Source organism: Lemur catta, chromosome 7 (genome assembly GCF_020740605.2).
Source record: "Lemur catta isolate mLemCat1 chromosome 7, mLemCat1.pri, whole genome shotgun sequence".
NCBI lineage: Eukaryota > Metazoa > Chordata > Mammalia > Primates > Lemuridae > Lemur > Lemur catta.
The window spans coordinates 65,033,987-65,060,045 of record NC_059134.1 but is presented as its reverse complement, the minus strand read 5'-3'; the positions used below and the strand labels follow the sequence as shown (position 1 = coordinate 65,060,045).

At 37.4% G+C, this 26,059-nt stretch overlaps 1 protein-coding gene across 2 annotated transcripts; it reads left to right on the top strand.

Moving 5' to 3' along the window:
* Positions 1 to 599: 599 nt before the first annotated feature.
* TMEM41B (transmembrane protein 41B) lies at positions 600 to 25,048 on the top strand. 2 transcript variants are annotated; one of them, XM_045557487.1, is made up of 7 exons: positions 604 to 1,074; positions 12,897 to 13,014; positions 15,826 to 15,954; positions 18,557 to 18,650; positions 19,265 to 19,369; positions 21,161 to 21,299; positions 22,749 to 25,048. In XM_045557487.1, exons 1-7 carry the CDS (start codon positions 954 to 956, stop codon positions 22,916 to 22,918), a joined length of 876 nt encoding a protein of 291 aa, XP_045413443.1. In that variant the 5' UTR covers positions 604 to 953; the 3' UTR covers positions 22,919 to 25,048. The 2 variants fall into 2 exon arrangements, with proteins under 2 accessions (XP_045413444.1, XP_045413443.1); XM_045557488.1 differs by lacking the exon at positions 22,749 to 25,048 and having other exon boundaries at positions 600 to 1,074; positions 18,550 to 18,650; positions 21,161 to 21,247.
* The last annotated feature ends 1,011 nt before the right edge of the window (positions 25,049 to 26,059 follow it).

The window sequence follows — 26,059 nt, the reverse complement described above, 5'->3', positions numbered from 1 at the left end:
AAGTGTAAGCTGAATGCTGCTCTGGGGGTAGGAGCAGAAAAAGTAACTGAGCTCAGGAGTTTGAGGTTGCATTGAGCTATGATGACGCCACTGCACTCTAAGCCACAGCAACAGAGCAAGGCTCTGTTTCAAACAAAAAACAAAACAAAAAAATTCACAAGGTGGGTTCACGTTTGGACTCAGCAAAAAGAAAAGTGAAGTGTAGCGAGTTGACCTGGGTTTACCAGTGAGGGAAAGTATGGTGACAAGGAAAGCATTTGCTTGGAAACAAGAAAACCCGATTCTAAGCCCATTTCTGCCACCCTGTGACCTTCCTAGGTTATATATAGGCCCTCCCTGAGCCTTAGTTTCCTGAAATTCGGGTAGGTTTGGCTCAGGCTTTATGTTTTCCACCATCTCCAGACCAAGCACTCTCTAACCCCTCCAGATTCCAAACAGCAACTGTGGAATTGCTGCAATAGCGAGCAGCTGAATCAGCCTCAGTCCCATAAACCCCAACTAATCACTGGCAGGCACTTCCGGCGGCCGGGACAAAAGGTTTGGCGTCTCCAGGACCGCACTTCCGGATAATTAAGTCTGCGCACGAAGAGTCTGAGTTCCCCAGCCGCAGCCGGGCGACTTGAGTGCCACGACTGCGCATGCTTCCCGCAAGCGCGAGGCTTGGCGGGGCGCGGCACTGGATGGGGCGGGCCGGGCCCTGACTTGTCTGTCGGTTACTGGGCCGGCGTGAGCGCGCGAGGCTTGGGAGTGGCACAGGGAGGAGCTTAGTCCCAGTGGACGCTGCGGGTCTCTGCTCCGCGTCATTGTGCGCGCGGGATTGAGGTCGTCTTAGGTGAGGAGGTCGCGCCGGAAGTGGCACTGGCCGTGGTGTTTCAGTGTTGTAAGGAGACTGGCGGAGTTTTGTTAAGGGGAAGCGGAACGGCACGGCTCCCTCCAGCTTCGCTTCCGTAGCCATGGCAAAAGGCAGAGTCGCGGAACGATCGCAGGCGGGGGCACTCCACACGACCCCCGTGGGGGATAGGGCAGCAGGGACGCGAGGTCCCCTGGCGCCGGGCGGCGGAGACCACCTGAAGGGTGAGTGGACCCGGGGACCAGAGCTGGGGTTGGCCAAGAGTCACCAGTGTGCGGGGAGCGGCTCCGGAGGCGAAAGGACCCCGGCTAGTCTCGGGGTTGCGGGGAAAGAGGCGGCCTGCTGGCGCCTGAGAGCGGGAGTTGGGCTTCGGCCTTCGCGTAGCACAGGCCAGACACCTAGTAGGTGCGTTGTAAATGCTTGTTTAGTTGAATTCGGTTAAGAAGAAGGAATGACACTGGCGTGTTGCGCAGGGAGATTGTAAGGTTGATAATAAGGAAGCTAGGTAGAGCTGGAAGGAAATTGAGCATTCGTAGCGTTTTTATAGATGAAGAAACTGAGACCCAGGATGCGTATATGACTTGTATAGTCATAAAGCCAGATTAATAAAATAGTAATTAAGAACAAGGAGTTTATACTTCCAGGTACACCTGGGCTTGCGTTTCTGCTCTACTAGTATTTACTTGTGACCTTGAACTTGGTAACTTTTAAAAAAACAACTGTAAAATGGGGATAATAATAGTACCTACATAACAGGTTGGTGCGTGGGATAAATGGAATAATTCATATAAAAGATTTAGCGTAATGCTTGACTTATTTAAAGTGGGCGCTAAATAAATGTTAGCAATTTTTACAGCTAAGATCACTCATTCTAAAGCTTTTTTCCCATTACACCATCCCGGTATTTCTCGGGGCTTTAAATACTGCTTTAAGGGGAGAAGTGTACCTAGAAACTAAATAATTCTGTCTTGGCATGCAATTGTTCCTTGCTTTTTAGCTGTTGAAATGATTAAGGTCTTTAAGTGCTTTTAAATCTCAAGCTTGAAGTGATCCTAACAAATGGCCATTAAGTTGTCTGCAGCTCACATAGGTGTGTTACACCACCAGTGATGGCTAAGGAGGTCTTTTAAGAGCATACAGCATTTCAATGTCCAAGGGCAGAGAAAGAAAAAAGTGTATAGCAGAAATGTTAATGTACTTTTAAATGATTTAATATGTCTCCAACAGTCTAATTTGGCTCTTTAAGTTTTATGTATTTGGGCATTTTTCCAACTTGTAGTCAGTGGAACCAAATAATTTCATATAACTTCAAAAACTCAAGTGAATTGTTAAAATATAAATCTGTTCTAAATGGAATGTTTTCTAAGACTATCCTACTGAGAGTGACAGTAATCCAAGGTCTCATTTTCTTCAAAAAGCCTTTTCCAGATAAGGCATCCATAAAGATTGTCATTTGGTTTGAGTTAGCAGTCGTATTATTAATGTTTTTTTTTTCTTTCTGAGAGGGGGTTCTCTGTAGCCCAGGTTGGAGTGCAGTGGCATGATCATAAGCAAGCCTCCTGCCTCAGCCTCCTGAGTAGCTAGGAATACAGATGCACACCACCGCACCTGGCTAGTTTTTTTTTTTTTTTTTTTGAGACAGAGTCTCACTCTGTTCCCTGGGCTAGAGTGCCGTGGTGTCAGCCTAGCTCACAGCAACGTCAAACTCCTGGGCTCAAGCAATCCTCCTAACTCAGCCTCCCGAGTAGTTGGGACTACAGGCATGCGCCACCATGCCCGGGTAATTTTTTCTGTATATTTTTAGTTGTCCATATAATTTTTTTCTGTTTTTAGTAGAGACGGGGTCTTGCTCTTGCTCAGGCTGGTCTCGAACTCCTGAGCTCAAACAATCTGCCCGCCTCGGCCTCCCAGAGTGCCAGGATTACAGGCTGAGCCAGCGCGCCCGGCCAAGTTTTTAAATTTTTTGTAAAAAAGGGGGTCTTGCTATGTTGCCCAGGCTGGTTTTGAACTCCTGGCCTCAAGTGATCCTCCTGCCTCAGCCTCTCAAAGCCCTGGGATTACAGGCATGAACCACTGCACCTGGCCTATTTATATATATATATTGGCCGGGCGGGGTGGCTCACGCCTATAATCTTAGCACTCTGGGAGGCCGAGGCTGGAGGATTGCTCAAGGTCAGGAATTCAGAACCAGCCTGGGCAACATAGCAAGACCCCGGTTTCTACAAAAAATTTGAAAACTAGCCAGGTGTGGTGGTGGGTACCTGTATTCCTAGCTACTCGGGAGGCTGAGGCAGGAGGCTTGCTTAAGCCCAAGAGTTTGAGGGTGCTGTGAGGTTGACACCACGGCACTCTAGCCCGGGCAACAGAGTAAGACTTTGTCTCAAAAATATATATATATCTTTTTTTTTTTAAACCTAAAGCTGTTCGGGAAACAGAACCTTGAAACTTCCAAAGTGCTTTTATAATTGTTTCTTTTTTTTTTTTTTTTTGAGACAGAGTGTCACTTTGTTGCCCGGGCTAGAGTGAGTGCCGTGGCGTCAGCCTAGCTCACAGCAACCTCAAACTCCTGGGCTCAAGCGATCCTACTGCCTCAGCCTCCCCAGTAGCTGGGACTACAGGCATGCGCCACCATGCCCGGCTAATTTTTTCTATATAAACTTTTAGTTGCCCAGATAATTTATTTCTATTTTTAGTAGAGACGGGGTCTCAGGCTGGTCTCGAATTCCTGACCTCGAGCGATCCACCCGCCTCAGCCTCCCAGAGGGCTAGCATTACAGGCGTGAGCCACCACGCCTGGCCTAATTGTTTCTTATTTTATCATTAAAACAACACATTCAACAGTTTTTCTTCTTATATGCTGCCAAATGACTTCTGCGGATTACAAATCTGTAGGAAGACAGGGAAGAGATGTGAAGGCATACCCTCGTGGAGAAGTGAGGTTTGGATAAGTAGAGAGGATGGAAGGAGATTCCAAGCTAAGGGAAACAGTAGTAGCCTTGAAGGCTAATGTGAACCTTTATGCTAGGTAAAGGAAGTTTTTTGAACCATGCCGTTTATGATTCCGGTTTTTTCTTTTTCTTCTTTCCCCCTTGTCTCTGTTTCTTTCTCTCTCTTTAATTAATGTTAGGAATTCTCTTTATAGGCAAAAGATTTTGTGGACCTCTTACATGATAGGGTTTGATTTACTTGGTGGTAATCAGCTGTTGATATGATGGCATTAGGTAACTATGTAACAACTGATTTTCCAGGATTTGAAAAACAATTTTTATTAATTGCAGGTGGTAACTTGGCAGTCAAAAAAAGGGAAAGATTTTAGAGAAGAGATAAAAATTTTAGTAACCCTTGATTGAGAAATACATGGTAACAGAATTTTATGATACTTTAAATGAATTTGTATTTTATTGACACATTCATATAACTTTGACAAATACAGAATTATCACGTGTATGTTTGAAATATTTTACACTCTAACTGCAATGTTTGGTACATTTAGTGAGTTCCTTGCCATGACTCTGGTCTCTAGTCTAAGATCTGAGCCTAGCACACTATGGACCCCTTAAAAGACTTGAGAAAGGCAATAACACTGAAGGTCTAATTCTTATATGATGAGGAAGGGGGAGAGAAAGACAAGAAATAGGGAACCAGTTAAGAGGCTCTTAACCTTATCTGTTTGAGGGTGCCTGTACATATATTGTCTTTTGGATTGTTTGCCCTGGCTGATCTTTTTACTAGCAAGTTCCCCATTTTAGTCTTGTTCTGTCGCCCAGGCTAGAGTGCGGTGGCATCATCATAGCTCACTGCAACCTCAAACTCCTGGACTCAAGCAGTCCTCCTGCCCCAGCCTCCTGAGTAGCTCGGACTACAGGTGCATGCCAGCATGCCCAGTTAATTTTTTCTGTTTTTTTTTTTTAGAGATGGTGTCTCGCTGTATTGCCCAGTCTGTTCTCGAGCTCCTGTTCTCAAGAGATCCTCCCACCTCAGCCTCTCAAAGCGCTAGGATTACAGGCGTACCACCATGCTCAGCCTCCCCATTTTATTTTTATTTATTTATTTTAAGCCTGTCAAATTTAGCAGTTGCGGGGAGGTTGGTATACCAACTTTAGTGACACTAATGTTAATAAGTTCTAACAAGGCACTACCATCAGACCAGCCCCCATTTTAATTTAAGAGAACTCCTATGACTGGTTTTTCTCAGTATATAGGTCATTACCCATGTGAGGGGCATGAAATCAACTTGATGAGTAATCAAATGATGAACATTTAAAACAGATGGAACAAAAGAGAAACTGTCAGAGTGCTTTCCATGTGGTAGGGGGCAGGTATTGCTTTTTGAAATCTTTTTTTTTTTTTCAGTTATGTAGATTTGGTGTATACTAAATATAGAATACCTTGCTTACTGTGGGACACAGTCAAAAAAGTTTGAGAAACACTATCTCCAAGTTGATTTTATAGCCGTTAGAAGATAATCTTGTTTGAATCTGGGTAATAAATGCCTCTCAGATTCCTATTCTGGATTTTGCCTTGCTAATTTGCTTCAACAAATACTCCTCAAGCATCTGCTGTGAGCAAGGTAGAGGAAGAAGGAAGCTCTGATTACTGATAAAAGAGATCTAAAAACAGATTTGGCCACTGAACATCAACTAAGGTATTAGTATGATTTGTTGATGTCAGTCTCAACCCAAATATTATGTATCAGGGTCTTTTTTTTTTTTTTTGGCCTAAATCAGTAGAAAACCCAATTGGAACCCTTAACCCTTGCTGAAAGGGAGTTTATTGGTTCATGTAAGTTAAAAAAAAATCAAGAGAAGTAGGATTTAGTGACTTAAGGCTGGAGCCAGTGGCTCAGTATCTTCAGGATCAGATTTCTTTTATATGTGGGTTTGCTTACTGAATAGTCAGCTGTACTCTAAGTTTAGTTCCTCTTACAGCTCCAAGTAAGCTAAATGCTTCCTTGTTAATTTTGAGACTCTTTGTCCTAGCATTACCAATAAAAGTCTTGATATTCATTGATTAGATTGCCTCAGATCAAATGCTCATCTGGGAACCTGTCAGTGTTGTCAGAGGGAAAGAATAACCTGATTGGCTCAGACTGATTGATGTTCCATACTTAGAAAAGGGAATAGGTCATGCCTGTAATCCTAGCACTCTTGGGAGGCCGAGGCGGGTGGATCGTTTGAGCTCAGGAGTTCAAGACCAGCCTGAGCAAGAGCAAGACCCTGTCTCTACTAAAAATAGAAATTAGCTGGACAACTAAAAATATATATATAAAAAAATTAGCCAGGCATGGTGGCGCGTGCCTGTAGTCCCAGCTACTCGGGAGGCTGAGGCAGAAGGATTGCTTGAGCCCAGGAGTTTGAGGTTGCTGTGAGCTGGGCTGACGCCACGGCATTCTAGCCTGGGCAACAGAGTGAGACCCTGTCTCAAAAAAAAAAAAAGAAAGAGTATAGGAATGGTATTAAATCAATTTCCCCATGATGTATGATGGGTCACTCATGACTTTTTTTCTATTTATGCTCAACCATTTTGGTGTAGGAATGAAGAAAGTGAACTTGTAGCACTGATTTTTAGGTTAGATAGCTGTAAGGAAAGGATAAGAATTTTAATCAAAGGTGCTGGTTCAGATGATACATCTTGAAGTCCAGACTGGCATGGAAGGAAGAGAAGGAGTCCAACAGAAGGGAGAAAATGGAGGAAGTAAGCTCGTGGAAGAAAAAAGGTGATGAAGGAATGGAATATTGGAATTTGAAATGTCCAAGGTAGAGCAGTTCCAGGTGATGTGAGAATTCATTGTATAGCCTTGGAAGTAGGTGGCTAAAATTAAACAGAAGTGAACGTCTAAGAATTTTGAGATTGGGTAGATCATCTAATTGAATGATGAAATCTTTTAGGATTATGGATACGTTTACTGCAAATTTGGTCTTGGTCTTCAGTGAATTGGAGGATCTATCTGAAAGCGGATAGGTGATAGTGAGGATATGTGAGTTGGATAGTAGTAGCAGGGTTGCAGGGCATAAGCCTTAGAAAATGAACGTTATACAAGATTGGGAGTGCTGCTTCTTCTGCTACCTATAAACATTCTTTCTCTGTGTGGTTTTTTTAAATTTTTATTTCACATATATATTTTTTGAGACTCGAATGAAGTACTCTCATCATAGCTCAGTGCAACCTCAAACTCCTGGGCTCAAGAAATACTCTGAGATCCTCCTGCCTCAGCTTCCAGAATAGCTGGGACTACAGGCACACACCACCTACTTTAAAAAGTTGTTGTACTGGAAAAGGAATAAGGGTAATATAAAAATACTGAGTTTGGGAGCGTGGTTTTCTATGGGCTGACATCAAAGCAAAGACATACTATACATGTAAGTAGTCTGTATATTTTTTCGGGATGCCAATTGCTTTTTAAAGTTACGCTATTAATACTTTTAAGTCTATCTGGAATGAACTTGCCGCAGCCCAGTTTTAACTTACTTTCCTGCTAGAATCAGGTCCAGCATACAACAAGGACTAATGCAAATAATTTAATATTATGAGCAACTTTTAATCCCTTAAAACCGTTAATAATTCTTAGTTTTTTCATTCTGAAGGTATTTGTGGACACAAGAATGACTTCTGAGAACAAATGGCCGATGTTTTCCCCTTTCTTAGAACTTCATTTTTTTATTTTTAATTTACTCATTAAGTGCATGAAAAATTTCTCTTTAGAACTACTATACAGGCTATGTACTCAAACTTAAGGCTGTCTGTTGATTATCTGTTAGGTACCAGATAAATGTTTTCTTCAGTCTCTGCTTTTAAGAAGCTGATGCCACCATTAGCTAGACATCCCCATCCCACCCTGCCCCAAGGAATAAGTAGGGTTACAAGGGGCTTTGAGTTTATAGAAAGGCAAGATTCATGAAACAGGTGGAAATTTAGTTGAAGATTTAGAGGTGTGAAAAGAGTTAACAGCCTTCTAACCTGTACTGTATATAGCTAAAAATATATATATATATTTATTTATTTTGAGACAGTTTCTCTCTGTTCCCCTGGTTGGAGAACAGTGGCATCATCATCATGGCTCACCCCAACCTTGAATGCCTCAGTTCAGGGAATCCTCCTGGCCTCAAGCATTCCTCCAGCTTTGGCCTCCCAAAGTGCTAGGATTATAGGTGTGAGTCACTTTGCTATATATACATATATATATATATATATATATATATATATATATATACACACACACACACATACACACACACACATATGTGTGTGTGTGTGTGTATAGCTAAACATATATTTAAAGAATTAAACAGGTAATGTAGTGCTCTTAAATTAAAAATGAAATAAGGCAATTATTAATACTATGCTAGCTCTAAAATTAAACTAATATTTCTCTTAACATTATGAATTCACCAGTCCTAAGTAAGAAGTCAGATGACAGAAAGGTGTCAGGCAATGTTTAACTGGACTACAGAATATTAACTATCCTGAGTTTTCCTCACTAATTGCTATTAATACTTGTCTTACAGTTGGGTGATGAAATATATAGACATTTGAACAAAATTAACCTGTAGGTTTAACTTGATACCTGTATTCCTCCTGTCCTCTAAAATTAGTCAAACTTTTTCAAGCATTGTATTCAACAATAACACAAGAAAACAAGTGATAAGAGCAGTGACTCTTGCCTGAGGCGATAAAATCTCTTGCACCCAGCCTGGGCCACAGAGTGAACCCTGTCTCTAAAAAAATTTTTAAAAATTCAATAAAACAGTAACATTCAATTTTGAGGCTCTTTTCTTTTACACAAACTGGTAAACAGGGAGTGTTGGCAACAACCCTTAAGTGTAATTCCAATAAACCCGGAGATTAGCATGTAGTTCATTTAGAGTTCCAGACATAGATAGGTTATAAATCTTGCTTTTATGATAATTCTACATCTAAATTTATAGCATACACATTTATAATGTGCCTTCCTATGGCTGCATTAGACATGTGCCGTTTAGCATTTACAGCTACTCACATGGGTAGTTTATGTTTATTAACTTCCAAATCTTCCTTCATACTAATTCCCAGTCTGAATTATCCCATTATCTGCTTTTCCAGCCTCCTCCTGGGTCAAAGGTACTGTCAGAGAAAATCCGAATCCTGCTCTCTTGGCCTAAGTTCACATGCTTTTCTTACTTCAGTTAGGATTACTACTGGCAAACAGTAATCCTTTTACAGCATTTTCCAAAAGGGCTATTTTGAGTCTCTTCAGATTAAAATTTTACCTTCTACTTGCAGTCAGTGACAGTACCTCCTACTTTATTGAGTTCTTCCATCTCTGCTTCAGTATCTGTTCATAAAACTATCTTCCCTTACCCCTTATCCTTTCGTTAAATGCCAGTACACTTCCAGATCTTTCTCTCTGAATTCTGTCATGTTCATTTAACCAGCATCTTCAATTTTCCCTCTTAGAAGCACCTTTTCTCTTTTTTTTTCTTCTTTTTTTCTCATCCAAGACAAAAATAAGTGGCAGAATCTTAACTTCTAATAGGCAAAAATCCATGCTGAAAGACCATAATTTGACTTTAGTATCCCACTACTAGCTCCTTAATTCTTTTACTTTTTCATATCAAAATCTTTTGGAAAGGCCAGGTACAGTGGCTCATGCCTGTAAACCCAGCACTTTGGTAGGCTGAGGCGGAAGGGTCACTGGAGGCCTGCGAGGCCAGGAGTTCAAGACCAGCTGGGACAAGAGCGACCCCATCTCTACAAAAAGTAGAAAAATTTAGCTGGGCTTGGTGGCACGCACCTGTAGTCCAAGCTACTTGGGAAGCTGAGGCAAGAGGATTGCTTGAACCTAGGAATTTGAGGTTGCAGTGAGCTGTGACGGTGCCCCTGCACTCTAGCCCAGGCCACAGTGTAAGACCTTGTCTCAAAAAAAGAAAAATTAAAACTTACTTTTTTTTTCTTTGTTTTGAAACAGTCTCGCGTTGTTGCCCGGGCTAGAGTGAGTGCCGTGGCGTCAGCCTAGCTCACAGCAACCTCAAACTCCTGGGCTTAAGCGATCCCACTGCCTCAGCCTCCCAAGTAGCTGGGACTACAGGCCTGTGCCACCATGCCTGGCTAATTTTTTCTATATATATATTTTAGTTGGGCAGATAATTTCTTTCTATTTTTAGTAGAGACGGGGTCTCGCTCTTGCTCAGGCTGGTCTCGAACTCCTGAGCTCGAGCAGTCCACCCACCTCGGCCTCCCAGAGTGCTAGGATTACAGGCGTGAGCCACTGCGCCTGGCCTAAAACTACATTTTTGATTGAATTGGTAACATACATGGATATTTTTATAACTTTTGGTTGATTACTCTTTCTTTTTTAGGGAAAATGAATATAACTTATTAAGAGTTCTCAAGATATGCGTTGAATGATAACCAGGGCAAAAATGTATTGGACAGTTAGGCATTTGTTATTATTAGAGTCTGCAGAGACTTTTCATTTTTGAACTACCTCAGATGTTTAAGTGTGTTTTTAATTCTCTGCTGCAACAAAGCATACCTATCAATACATCAGTGGATTAATGATGTAGAGTATTAAGAAAGAGGCATGCCTGGTTTATTACTACATTGAAGTCATCTTTTGTACCATTATAATCTCATTCCTTCCTGCACAAATAAATTGTAGAAGTGTGATATGAGCAAATCTCCTTTTCGAGATTAAGATGAAACTTAGAATAATAGGCGCTATTGCTTGACAAAGTTTGGCTGGGAGAAAAAAGAATAACAGGGACTAGTTGGGAAGTTAGACTGATTAATCCATTTAGATTACAGAAAATTGGAAAAGATAATTTTTAACTTTATTTTTCAAATACTAGAATTTGAAAAACCTTATAGAAAACCTACTTTAGAATAGCTAAGAATATCAAAGCACTAACCTAAGCAATTCTTGTTTCAACAGAAATTACAGGATAAATATCAATGGATACTAAAGTGCTTTGGTGATATACTTCACATTGTTTGGTTCCTGTTAGAGACGGGGACTTGCTGTGTTGCCCAGACTAGGCTCAAACTCCTGAGCTCGAGATCCTCCGGCCTCAACCTCGAAAGTAGCTGGAATTGCAGACCTGTGCCATTGTACTAGGCTCAGGATTTTTTTTTTAAAATAGTGCAACTTCCTTCTTTGGGCTTTGATTTACTAAGCTGTAAAATAGGTAGAGTGGGCCAGATTCTTGCTTCTCAAGCTTTAATGTGCATACAGATCACCTGAGTATCTTATTAGAATGCAAACTTTTATTTTAGTAGGTCGGAAATGGGGCCTGAGAATCTGCATTTCTAACAAGCTCCTTGGTGATACTTATTCATGTAGTCCACGGAATACACTTTGAGTAGCAAGGGGTGAGGTGGTTTCTGTCGCTCTGTGTTCAACATAGAATTTAGCAAAATCTACAAAAGCTAGCAAAATCAATTATATATAAAACCGCCATAATGAGACAAGGGATATAATGAAGTTTATATTTTATTTAGTCATGACTTTTTGGTTGAAAGGAATAGAAATCAGTTTAAATGAGCACAAATAAAAAGGAAGGTTGTTGTAAGAATATAAGAGAAAATCGTACTGGCATCCATGAGCAAGAAATATAGCCAGACTTTAAGGCAAGTGGAGAGTTAGGAATCAACAAGTAGGTTAGCTATATCTCTCATTTCTGCTTCTCTGGGTTTCTGTTCCAACCTCTCCTCCTGTATTTTCTGGTATGTGTTTTTGGCTTAACATGTTATTGACTGACTGTGGCCTTCACTCTGTGACCTTTTAGCACCAAGACCCACCACCCCTTGATAAACAGTATCTCTTTTTCTTAGTTCAAGTTCTTAAGAGAAAAATCTGGTCAGCCAATAATGAATTGTTTTACTTGGGTCCAGTATCCACCTGTGGACCAGTGTAAGAATAGGGCCACTGAGATCGGCCACTTTTGGGGACAAGGGAAAGTTCTCAGGGAATGGAGATGGAGGTAGAGCAGGCAATGACACCTGTCTCATACATCTTTATAAACTTACGAAAAAGGATGTTCTAAGGTTGTAGAGCATAGACAGTCCAATACGTTAGGATACTTCATTAAAAGCATGTATGAAGGCCACATGGACAGAAGTTGAGGGAGGGTTATAGTGGTGGATCCACTCTCAGGGAACTAACAATAATATTAATAAATCCTAATTATAGTATACAAATTTTTAAATCCTCTCAATATTCTCAGTGTAGACATGGGATAATGGTAAATGCAGGCAATAAAAATTGAGTCACCATTCCTACCTCTTCCCTAGTGAGCGCTGTGTTAAGCTGACCTGCCCTCCCCACTGTGGACTGCTTCCTGGCAAAACAGCCCTGCTCGTTCTTCTGCTTGCTAATCTCTGGATCTCATTCCATACTTTAATCTTTCATATAATTTTTAAGATACCACTGAGATTACCTTGTGAGGAAATGCAAATGTTCTCCCATTCTTGGAGTCAGACAGAGCCACTCAAAGCATTTGAGGTTCAACTTTATATTCCAAAGCCTTTGGTGTAAACAGAAAGTATAACATTCTCCGGTTGCATTTGTGAATATCTGTGTTCTTAAGACAGTTGAAGTACACTCTAGCCTGGGCAACAGAGTGAGACTCTGTCTCAAAAAAAAAAAAAAAAAAAAAAAAAAAGACAGTTGAAGTAATTGCTAAATTACCTCATTTTTCCAGAGAGGACATTCTGTCTATGCTGTCAGCTCCCAGTATAGAGATAGAAAATTGAGAGCCAGTGATAGCATTTAGAACAGTGTTTTCTCCCACTCCTCTACCCTGACCCCTTTGGTTTACCAACAAATCAGTGCTACAAATTCTGGTCTTCTGTTTTTTGATGCTTCTAAATGGATATATTCCCCAAAAGTAGTATGTCCGGTTAGTAAACTTTAAATACTATATAATACTTAAAATTTAATATGACAGTGTTTTGGGAGGAAAGTGAACAATTTTTGGGGAGGAAAGCATTTATGGAAATTATTTGCTGGCTTAGAATATTGTCTTCCTTTATGTTTATCTTAATTACACCTTTTTTTTTTTTTTTCCAGAAAAAGCCTGGGCAGAAGGTGGATCAGCAAGAATGTCACTCCTTATATTGGTGTCCATTTTCTTATCTGCAGCTTTTGTTATGTTTTTGGTGTATAAAAATTTTCCTCAGCTTAGTGAGTAAGTATGATGAAAGAGAAACTGAAAATGCTAGAAATTTATAAGATGAAAGTGAATTAAAAATTAAAACTTTAACCAATAGAGCTATGATGCTCTAATAGCTTGTACCAAGTCTGTATGTATCAACACTGTTATTTAAATACTTCTTTCCAAATATACCTCTTGATTTTCTATGCAAGGTTTTCCTAGCACTGCTTCTCTAATTATGGCCTCATCTTTCTAATTGCTTTCAAAAATTTTTAAAAATATAGCTAAAATAAATACATTTTTATATTATGACGCTGCTCACATGTGCTTTCTCTCTCATTCTTGTAATCATATACATATAAAATCAAGTTAAAGTTTGAAGAACAGACGTTATTTTCTGTATATTTTATTTTTTAATGCTAGTAGTGAACAAGTAAATTTATTTTACAGTCCATAATAGTTAATGACCTGCAGTTGAAATAAGACATGATATTCTCTAGTTTTCCCCATTTTCTGTCCCTGTTTTCCCCCTTCTTCCTTTTCCTTGTGATCGATTTTTTACCTGCTTCTATTCATCCATTTCTTTACATACCACATCTGTTTCCTAGCTCTTTTTCTCTTTCCAGTTTTACGGAAATCACATGGTCTGAATAGGTACTTTCACAGTGAAATTGACATTGTAAAAGACTATATATCAAGTACACATCCACAACTCCTTAGCTGAAACTTCGGTGTAAAATGTGTTTCAGAGTTTAGAATTTTCCTATTTTGGAAAGATACCATGGAATATATACTATACATTATATGATACTTCCAGTAGGCAGCATCCTATGATCAAATACATTAATATTTTTGGAGAGAAACCTACATAGAAACACTAAACATGATAAAAGACTATAACTTTACACAAATGTGAGTCAATTTTTGCTGACAAATTACTTTTGGTTGTCAGAATTTTTTAATTTTTTTAAATTTGTTTTTTGAGACAATGTCTTGCTCTGTCTCCTGGGCTAGAGTACAGTGGTGTCATCATAGTTCACTGCAACCTCAAACTCCTGGGCTCAAGCAATCCTCTTGCTTCTGCCTCCCAAGTAGCTCGGGCTACAGGCACACACCTTTATGCCCAGCTAATTTTTCTATTTTTTGTAGAGATGGAGTCTCGCTCTTGCTTAGGCTGGTCTCAAACTCCTGGCATCAAGCTATCTCGATTCTCCTGCCTTCGCTTCTCAAAATTACAGGCGTGAGCCACCATGCCTGGCCAGAAATTTTTTTTTTTTTTTTTTAGCTAGAGTCTCACTCTCTTGCCTGGGCTAGAATGCTGTGGCGTCAGCCTAGCTCACAGCAACCTCAAACTCCTGGGCTCAAGCGGTCCTCCTGCCTCAGCCTACCGAGTAGCTGGGACTACACGCATGCACCACCATGCCCAGCTAATTTTTTCTATTTTTGGTTGTTGTTGGCTAATTTCTGTTTTTAGTAGAGATGAGGTCTCGCTCTTGCTCAGGCTGGTCTCAAACTCCTGAGCTCAAGCAATCCTCCTGCCCCAGCCTCCCAGAGTGCTAGGATTACAGGTGTGAGCCACCGGGCCCGGCCCAGATTTTTTTTAATTTTAGGGAAGAGATTGTGAAACATTTTAGGAGGGCAGAATATCCCAGGGCTATTTAACCTTAGTAATACCACCCTGCTATAATTGTAGATTACATAAAGGACTACTAAAATGTAGTTAGACTTTCAACCAGCGCTAGCTTGGTGTGATAATGGATCACTGAAATGTGATTTCACAGTATGAGAAAATTCATATTTCCTCCAGTTTCCTTTCATTCTCATTGTCAGTTCTTTATGCTTGAAATTTCATAAACTTAATTATTTTTATTTTAATATTTTGATTTCTTATATCCATGTGAATGCCTTTGAGAGGGTAGAATGTTATATTGTTAAGTTAATATTAGTATGATTGAATTTAGATTCTTTCTGATTTTGATCAAGGAGCAGAGAATAAAGAGCTGACTGAAAGAGGGAAAAAATAGACTGTAAGGTTGTCTTTGCTCCCAGTCTGCTCTAAGAATGATAACATACCACTTGTATAAAATAATGTTCTATTTACAAACTTTCTGTGTTCTGCTTATCTCTCTCTCTGTATGTGTGCATGTGCATGCCCATGCATTCATGGACCTATAGAGACTTTTTAGTTTTTAAATTTTATAAATGGGTAGCCATTTTAGTTTACCAGATACTTTTATAGGATTTAAGAAAGCAGCACCCAATCATTGTTCTGCAGGGTCAGTTAAATTTTTACATGTAATCAAGTGAGCATAATATGCAAAGGTGATTATTTGAGGCTTTAATAAGCAAGAAATCAGTTCCAAAGTGCCTAATAAAGGTAAAAGTTAATAGAAAGGGAAAAGTGAAGTTTTTTTCTGAACTTTGAGGTGAGATGTTTGCGATAAGGTGTGAATTGTGAATTCATTAGTTTTTACTTAATTCCATTGTAAATGGTGATTGACTTGGGTTACCCAAAATGATGTTATATGTGTTTTTAATATTCTAAAATCAGAGGTTCATTTCTTATATTTAAGGTTTATACCAATGTTGGAATAAATGCTTTTAACCTTTAGTTTGGGTCATCCTGAACTTTCATATACGAATTACATATCTTGTGAAATTATGTTAAAGCATTAAAAAACAAGTAATTTGTTTTTGAACTTAAAAAGTACTAATTTGGACTTGTATTAGATTGGGGCATCAAATCATTTTGGATAAAACTTCATGATTTGAACTTGACTTAAATATTAATTACCTTGGCAAAATTCTGTTTTAAAATTTTCCACTTCAATTTTATTTCTTTAGAGAAGAAAGAGTGAATATGAAGGTTCCCAGAGATATGGATGATGCCAAGGCTCTAGGAAAAGTTTTATCCAAATATAAAGACACCTTTTATGTTCAAGTACTTGTAGCTTACTTTGCTACATATATTTTGTATCCTTTTAAGTGAAAAATATTTTCTAATTTTTTTCAAGAAAAAGTTCTGCTGTTCATTTATGTGTAACTATTTTTCCTTTTAAAGGTTGTTAATGCAGTATAACTATTAAATAAAATATTAAAAAATTTAAATAGAAAAAAAATCACATTTTAATCTCACCTTCTCAACTCAGTTATTTTTATTTCTAAATATTTACCAGGTCTCTTGTATTGTGTGTATGTCACTTGTGTTTGTTTTCCTTTCCATATTATTCAAGATGTTTATCTAATTTATAATTTTATTAACCATTTTAATTTAAATAATGATTTTGAATTAGTAGTCACCAAATCACTATTTTTAAAAGTATTCCTTGGGCTTGGAGGTATAATTTGTTTTTAGTTTTTTGCTGTTGTAGATGTTGTGTTACAAATCTCCTTTGTTCATGGTTTTTTTCTTCCATTTGTTTCCTTTGTAAAAATTCTTTAGAGGACAATTAGTCATTCAAAGGAATGAATTTTTTTTATAGTTCTTGGTATATATTTGTTAAATAGGTGTTCTATTTTAACTAGTCAGGAAAATAGTTCTATTCTGTTTTTTCTTTTTTTGTCCTCACCAAAGGGAATTATGTACCTTTTATTCTTATTCTTATCCAACCTGTTTTCCACATCTTCCTGGTTAATAAAAGACATTCCCTCTTGATGTTGTGGAAGTAATCATTATCCTTTTAAAAACAGCTTTCTTATTTATTTATTTATTTATTTATTTATTGACGGTGACTTGCTCTGTCACCCAGGCTGGAGTGCAGTGGAGCAATTATAGCTTGAATGCCTCGACTGGGGCAATCCTCCCTCCTTGGCCTCCTGGAGTAGCTGGGACCATATGCGTGTCCCACCAGGAGCTTTATTTTAAAAAGGCAAATTAGTTCCTTTGTTAATTTCTCTGAAGGTATTTATATTCTTGCTTTCTTTGTTTCCTGAATTTGTTTTGGTTGGTTGGGCTTTTCAACTAAAATCTTTCTCTTTTGTGAAACTAAATATCATTTTCTTTTCTTAGATTTATATTGGATTAAATATCATATGTGTCTCTATAGTTAACCTTATGCAAATGTTTTGAGTATATACATAAACACATTGGAGAAATTATTCCTAGCATAAGCATTTTAGTGACAGGTATGTTTACAGGAGCTGCTGGTGCTAATACAAACATGACCTCTTTACCCACACGATGAAGATGTATTTGTATATTTAGGTGTTGTGCTTTATGTGAGTACTTTATTGTTGCCCTCCCTATTTATTAGAAGAAATTCAAATTTGGGGAAAATTTGGAGAACAATTATTATGCACCTATCTTTTTGACACGCCATTTTGGGCAGCTATTTGTAAAGTAATTTAATTGTTCATACACTGTTTTAAGAAATCCATAATGCCTCCTGGTTTGTTTTTTTTTTTTTTGTTTTTTGAGACAGGGTCTCACGCTGTTGCCCAGGCTAAAGTGCTATGGTGTCAGCCTAGCTCACAGCAACCTCACACTCCTGGGCTCAAGCAATCCTACTGCCTCAGCCTACCAAGTAGCTGGGACTACAGGCATGTGCCACGATGCCTGGCTAAGTTTTTCTATATGTTTTTAGTTGTCCAGTTAATTTCTTTCTATTTTTAAGTCGAGACAGGGTCTCACTCCATGTAATCAATATAAGAATTATTAATATTTTACTTTTTTGCACTAAATTTTGAAATCCAATGTGTATTTTACATTCACACCAGATTTGAAAATGTCGGACTCAGAATTTCAGTGTCTCAATAGCCATATGTGCCTAGTGGCCACTGTGTGCAATAGTGCAGTGCTAGTACCTTCTTAAATAATATCTAATATCAAACTCTTATGTATAAATTACTTTTTATATTCCTTATTTTAACCCTAGCATTTTTTAAACCTTTTTTAAAAAGTGCTATTTATATGCTAAGTACAAATCGAATGCTTTGAGTATTCAAAAGCAGACCTGTTTCCAGTGGGAGTAACAGGAATGATGAGTAGAGATACATTGAGGTCATTTTAGACAGCAAATCTAGAGCAGAACTTAAAGCACAGCTTCACTAAAGCTGAGTTTCATGTGGGATGAGGTCTAATCCCACATAGGGATTGCTAAAAGATGATTATTAAGAAAATCGTTAATTTTAGCCATGAGGAAGTTTTAGTAGAGTGATAGATGGATTAAGGCGGTTGTAGGAAACAAGGAATCTCCTGTGAGAAAGTGAAAAGGAGGGGGAGTAACCAATACCCCTGGTTGAGGAAAGCTTAGATTCATTTTTATTTTACAGGCATCTGAGTAGTTTTGTAAAGGAGGGATCCTGTGAAAGAGCACGAAGTTAAAGATGAAAGAATACAGGAGGATGAAGGAAAAGATTGAAATGAAAACATCAGTAAAATGGAAACTAGAGAAAAAAGGAGAGGAATTACATATTTCTTAAATTTTTGGATATAATTTTACTTGATTTTTAATACTTGATATATGGATATCGTTTATGTGATAATTTTTATGTTTATACTTTTTCTGAAATGTTGTATTTGTTTTTCTTAAATTCCATTTAATTATGTTTTAATCCTTAACTTAGAAGTTACCAGCTTGCAAACATTTGCTATTCCAGGCTCTATATTTCTCAGTATACTCTCAGGATTTCTTTATCCCTTTCCACTAGCCTTATTTCTTGTTTGTTTGGTAAGTATGAAATTGGGAGACTGGAAAAAGTTTTAAATAAGATGATGAGGATAATGATGGCATCTTAATATCAGTAGTCTATATAAACATGAACTCATTAGTTGAAGAGGAGTTAAAGTGATTATCTGTTAAGTCCCTTCATAAGGAGGTATTATAATTTGTTCTTTCTAGAACAGTGGTATTATAGAGTTAGTTGCATTTATAAGCTCTGTTTTAGTTTTTCTTTCCTATTGTGTTTTTTACATGGGGTAGTCCAAGAGTGTTGGTGGGCCCAATGGGTTAAGTCCCAGGGCTGGAGGTGGTGTTTTTAAGCATAGCAATTGAAAAAAAATTGGCTCCTGAAATTTTATTCTTAGGCTAAAGGCTAACATTAATTATTTGGGTATAGTCACTGAGTTTAATCACAAGTGCTAATTTGTTTTAGCTGGTCTTATTTGAGCTACAGTTTGGTCTTAGACTATATTAAGTGGGTTCTTATTCTCTGCATGAGAGATGTTGTGTGGAGTAGCCTCCCCACCCCTAAAAGAAGTAAACTAGTTGAGCTTTTCCTTAAGTGACTATCCACGTGAATAAGATGGAAAAACACAAAACGCTTATGGCTTCTTGTTTTCTAGTGCTCCGGACTCGGTGCCTCTTTCTGCTATATGCTCTCCTATTTAGTTGGAAGACCAGTTGTGTACAAATACCTAACAGAGAAAGCAGTAAAATGGTCACAGCAGGTAAACACGTTTTTAAATTATTTAATGTAACTCTTTGGTTAATTCAGAGGTAGGTCAGTGTATAGTTCCTATATAAATTAAGATTAAAAAATGGTATTTTGACCAAAATAAAATCAAGTGGTAGGCAAATTTGAATCTTAATAATTTCAAATACAAATTCTCATACCTGTGATGGTAATTTTAATTCTTTATCCTAATAAGTTCAATCAGTAGTTCAAAAGTCAAAGGTCAATCTAAAGGCCTCCACATAATTGGTCACCTCATCCATTTTGTGTTGATGGATCATGCTGTCAGTGGATCACTGAAAACTTATCAGCCAACTCCCAATGCATTTCGTCAGTGAGAACAACTGTTACTAGGATCTCTGCAAAGAGTAGCAATGAGAAATATAAGCACCACTACACAGAAAGGACTGACAGTATTGCTAAGAGAATCCTATTTTTATAAAGAATCAGAATAAACAAACTGGTAAATCTCACAGGAATTTTAGGGGTCATCCTGCCTTACCTCTTTGTTTTACAGATTACGAAATTTTTAAAAATTAAGTATTTTGTCCTAAATCTTGATCATTTACTGTAGAGCAAGGTCTAGAATCTCAGATCTCTAGTCTAGCATTCTTCTCATTATACCACATACGTACTGAATATTAGAATAGTTTTACGTGTAAGTATTTCTTTGGCATAGCTGTTTTTTCTGTAAGCTTATTCAAAGGAAGTATAAACTGTCATCAGTGCTTATATTTAATCAGGTGAATATTTCCGTATACTTGTTCAAATTCATTATCAATAATGAATTCACTTGTGATAGATATTGTAATAGCATAAAATAAAGATTATTTTAAATTGGAGGCTAGATTTGTTGTGATATACTAGTCCATTACATGAGGCTAGATTTGTTGATGTGATACACTAGTCCATTACATGGTAGGAAGTTAAAGGCATTAAAGAGTTGGCCAAGAGCTGGTTGCAGTGGCATGTGCCTGTAGAACCGGCTACTCTAGAGGCTGAGCCAGGAGAATCACTCGAACCCAGGAGTTCAGAGGCTATAGTATGCAATGATCATACCTGTGAATAGCCACAGCACTCCAACATGGGCAACATAGTGAGACCCCATCTCTAAAAAGAAAAAAAAAAAAAGTTGGCCACTGAAAGTATATCTTCTATCTAGTTACCATATAAGTTTAATTGTGGCATTTTAGGTTTAATATGTCGTCCCTGAGCTGTCATTAGGCTGATACAGAGAACCATCTTTAGTAATATAACATTGAGCTATAAAAGATTCATAACAGGCCAAGCGAGGTGCCTCATACCTGTAATCCTAGCACTCTGGGAGCCCAAGGCAAGAGGATTGTTTGTGCTCAGGAGTTTGAGACAAGCCTAAGCAAGAGTGAGACCCCATCTCTACTAAAAAAAAAAAAAAAAAAAATAGAAAAATTAGCCAGGCTTGGTGGTATGTGCCTATAGTCCTAGCTATTCAGGAGGCTGAGGCAGGAGGATCACTGGAGCCCAGGAGTTTGAGGTTGCAGTGAGCTATGATGACGCCACTGTACACAACCTGGGGTAATAGAATGAGACTGTTTCAAAACAACAACAAAAAAAAAACCTCATTTAGCTCTGATAATGAGCATTTGATGAACAGTTCATTGTCATTTTTAAACTCCTTTTAAAATCATTTCTATTGAATAAATTCTGACAATCAAGGATGAGAATTTGAAATAAAGTATTTCATATTAAGCAACTTATTTTAAAGATGGGCCTTATCTGATGCTAATTCTTTTCTTTTTTATAACAGGTTGAACGTCATAGAGAACATCTCATTAACTACATCATATTTTTGAGAATAACACCATTTCTGCCTAATTGGTTTATTAATATCACATCTCCTGTGATAAATGTGCCATTGAAAGTGTTTTTTATTGGCACCTTTCTAGGTAAGACCTCTGGTTCATGCTGTATCAGAGCTCACTGTGTACATATCTAAAAGTGTCAGGGCTCGATTACATGCTCTCTGCAGACATGCCAGCACCATCTAGAACTCTTGGTCACAAAGCCTGGCCTGTATGAAATAGATGCTGAGAAATGTTTGTTAGATTATGTTGATTTAGGTTACGTTTGTGTTACTTTAAAGAAGAGCACTTTCTACTGGATATTGTTTTAATTATACAGAGTTAAACTGGACTTTTTAGCTCCAGTTTCCTCAGTGGAGAGAAAAAAAAATCAAGTTGCCTTTTTTGAATAATTTTCTCTTTTGTCTTCTAATCAAGTGTTGAAATATTAAAATCTAATTTTCAACAAATATTCTTGCTTTCAAGGAACTGGCTTTTTTATTTATTTATTTTTTTGAGACAGAGTCGTGCTCTATTGCCTGAGCTAGAGTGCTGTGGTGTCAGCCCAGCTCACGGCAACCTCAAACTCCCGGCCTCATGCAATCCTCTTGCTTCAACCCCCAAGCAGCTGGGATCACAGGCATGCACCACCATGCCTGGCTAATTTTTTCTATATATTTTTAGTTGTCCAGCTAATTTCTTTCTATTTTTAGTAGAGACAGAGTCTCACTCTTGCTCTGGCTGGTATCGAACTCCTGACCTCGAATGATCCACCCGCCTCAGCCTCCCAGAGTGCTAGGATTACAGGTGTGACCCACTGCGCCTGGCCTCCCCCCCCCTTTTTAAGGTGAAATAGCTAGTGATTTTGTTAACTTCAGTAATTTTTCAATTTTTTTTTTTTTTTTTTTTTTTTTAGTGAAATGTGATCATTCTGTGTGGACCCTTGCATAAACTGCTGTTCGTATTAATATTTTGAATATCTTTCCATGTTGGTGTATCTCCTACCGCTTCATTTTTATTTTAAATGTATTTTTTTTTCCCTCAGGGGCTCAATGTCTGCAGATATTTTAAGTATATTCTATCATGGATGAGTGATAACCTACTTAACCTTACAGTTTAGCATTTAGATTATTTTTTGGTTTTTATTATAATGCTTTGATAAACATCCTTGAAACTAGATACTTGCCTGATATATGTTGTTATTTCCCAGAGTTGAAATTGCTTTATCAGAGCACATTTTTTTTTCTTCAAGGTTGTTGATAAATGTTATAAAATTATTCTCTGGATACCTTTCTTGGGTTTTTAAATTCATTATCCTTAAGAGGTGATTATGAAAGACTGAATTCTTTATATGGAAATGAACTTGATGAGCTTTAAATTCTTAATTTTTTTTCCAAAATGGAAGTAGCTATATTCTTTTACATAATTTTATATTATTTTCTTTTTTCTTTTTTTTACAGTGGGGCACAGACTGGATACATAATTTTATGTACACAAAAAATTTTAATTTTTAAAAACAATTGGTGATTTTTACTGTTTTTGTTTGTTTTTTAGGTGTTGCACCTCCTTCTTTTGTAGCAATTAAGGCAGGAACAACATTGTACCAGCTGACAACAGCAGGGGAAGCTGTTTCCTGGAACTCAGTATTTATTCTGATGATTTTGGCTGTTCTTTCTATTTTGCCAGCTATCTTCCAAAAGAAACTAAAGCAGAAATTTGAGTAAAAAAAAATCAGATTTTTAGTTTTGCCATCATCATCATCTCAGGATTAGCAGGTGCATCCATTTATGTTTTAAAATCACCTCTTCAATAATTGAAACAAGGAATTTGTGAAATAAAATTTCCTATCAGATAATAAAATAATACATTTAAATGGCAAGGGGGAGGAGGAGTAAAAGTGGAAATTGGTATAGTATGAAAAGTACTGTCAATAATTAAGGTAGAAATTTTATATAGACATCTTATAAATTATTATATCAAGGGTAGCTATAGATAATAGCATGGTAGGAAATTCTTGATCCAACTGATTCATTCCATTTAATTGAATAATTTTCTCTCTTATCTCTTACTAATAACTAAAATAGATACTTAAAAATTCTAGATTTTTAAAAATAGCATTTAAGTTTTTGCTAATGTTAGCCTTTTTTGAGAGCATAAACCGGGAAAACTAAAGCTTAAAGAGATTTACATTTTCTTTTTTTTACCTTTGTGGTAATGGATTTATTTAAAGCTTGCATCTTAGTAGACCACTGTATATGGGAAAAGTATAAAGTTATCTATTTTGTGAATTTTATTTTTGTTTTTCTGTTTTAGATTTTTATCATGAATTAGTCTGAAATTTAAAATTCTGGGCAGTCTGTTTTCTTCCTTTTTTCTAGTTTTTACAGTATTTCCACCTTGCATTTACAAAAGGGGATTACATAACTGTATCGTATTTGGTGTTAATAATTTATATTCAGATAATATTTTGTTACAGGGCCCCTTTAATGTCTCCAAAGGGGATCTGAAAAGCAAACACTCAAAAGTATACAGTTTTTAGACATTAGGTGCATTATTTTATGTTTTGTAACAAATAGTATCCATATAACACTGAAGTAGATAAATAGAGTTTGTTCCAATGATTGTAAAATTTACCTTGTTTATTTATTCTGGTCATTAAGGAATGTATTATGTAGTTCTTTTTATGCATGATACACTTCTAAGAATGCCCTTTTTTTGTTTTTATTGATGGCTTTTTTGTTTGGGGCTGCTTTTGATTAATGCGGTTTCCCAATTTAGTCTTTTTACTTTTTCTATTTCACAAAGTAATCTTCTCACATGGTAACTCTACTGTATTTAAGTAGTTCTGGAAAAACTAAACTGCTTTTTGCAGCTTGGTTAAATGGTAATGCCCTGATTCCTTGATTCTAGGACATAGCCAATCTAAAGTACTCTTGTCAGTTTTACCTTCACCCAAGACTGTCATTATGTTGAAAAGTACTTTACCTCTGAAAAATCCTTGTATGTTTTTATTGTGAGAAGTATAATCGTTCTCAGAGCCTATTTCTACTACATAATGTGGACGGATTCATTATTTTTTCTATCACAGTATTAACAAATGGATTTATTGTAAATACAAAAAATATATTGATTATTATAATATTCTTGTGTCACCTGGCCTTTTGTGTGAAGTTATTTATTGTATTTTTAGCAAGGTTTTCTTCCTTTCTTCTTGACCAGAGACTGACTGATAAAGCTTTTGTTATTTTTACAAAGAACTTAAAATGTAGCTTTTTTGGACAAATTCACTAAATATTACTGTATAAAATGTAATTGAGTACATTTTTATCAGAATTTTAAAAATAAAAGTAAGAGCTTGGACTCAAGGAGAAGCCTCAGTATTTACTCCGGTGTGTGTATATTGTACTTACTCTATTCTCAGAGTATCTTTCCTGTCCTTACCGTTGATTCTTTTCCTTGCTAATTTTTTTTTTCTGTTAGAAAACTGTAGCTACAACTTTAGGTGGGATATATTCTCTTTTCCCAAGAGAATAGCCAATCTTCCAGACTCATCATCATTGACTCTCAAGAAAGAAGCCTTCAGCAGGCTGAACCCTGAATGCAGTTGATGGCCTATATTCATGGATTCACAGACTTGGACTGATGCCAAATGTAAATTCATGCTTCAGCCACATCTTGAAGACATTTATATAGTAATAACCACAAGGGATCAAGCATCTGTGGTGGGGAGAAAGTGAGACTGTTTCCTTCTTAGTTGATGGTCTCTGTGGAGCTCTGTTAGAGTATATTTCTGAGACACTTAATAAATGCAGACTAAAATGTAATAAGAATAAATTGTACTGGAGAAACTTAAATGTTGTACTTGGGATTTATTTCATGAAGTACTTACATTAAAAAGCCTTTCTTTGAATAAAAGTATATTCTCTTGTAATTCTGATGTACCATTTTTACCACCAAAAACAAATTTTTAAAACCTTTAATTTTAATAGTTGGCTTTGGAGGATCCTAAAGCAATTTTTTAAATTGTAAAGGTAAGTAAATATAGGTAAATATTTCTGGTACATACAATGATTTATTTATAAAGGAATCTTTTTAGGGTTCTCTGGGTTTTTGAAAATGGGTAGAGTAAATCAAAAGGGCTGAAGATTCCTTGGTGTGAAATGATCTTTCAGTGATTATAGTTAAGATGTTTAGAAGGTAGATTTTATTGCAGTTTCAATACTCTATCCTGTTTTTTTTTTTCTTTTTTGTCCCCTTATCTGGGACAAACTTGGTAGTCTACATGTTAGGGTGGGAGCTCATAGCTCTGGCTGAGAAAGAGTTCTTGACACAAAGATTAGAATTGTTTTAAAGAAAGTTTATTTTACTTCCCAAATGGAAAGAAGAGCTTGGCACAAGAGAAAGAAGTGCCAGCCTGAGGGTATGGGGTTCAGGGATTTTATGGGAATAAAGAGAAAAGTGATTGCTACCAGCTGATGGCAGAAAATGGCTGTGTCTGGTTTTCCTTTTTTTTTTTTTTTTTTTGTGCTCTGTGAGGCTGACTTATCAGGGTCCTTGGAATGTGGTCTGGCCAGAGGTGGGGCTGGAAGTTCACAGCCCTGCTGTCTACTCAGGGCTCTTAAAGGCTGTGAAACCAAACTCTTAAAGAATACAAGTTAAGCCACTCAGGTGGTTAATTTTAAAGGCAATGTGTTGTGCCACAGGTGGTTGGTTAATCAAAGGCAGTTGTGCTGTGATCTTTTCCTTCAAAGGGGCATTATGTACTGTGAGTTTACTCTCTTCCTGTTAGTTTTTCTCTGTTGGGTTATTAGCAGGGCCATCCTTTCAGTAGGTGATTTGGGGGCTCAGGGAAGATAACTGTTTAA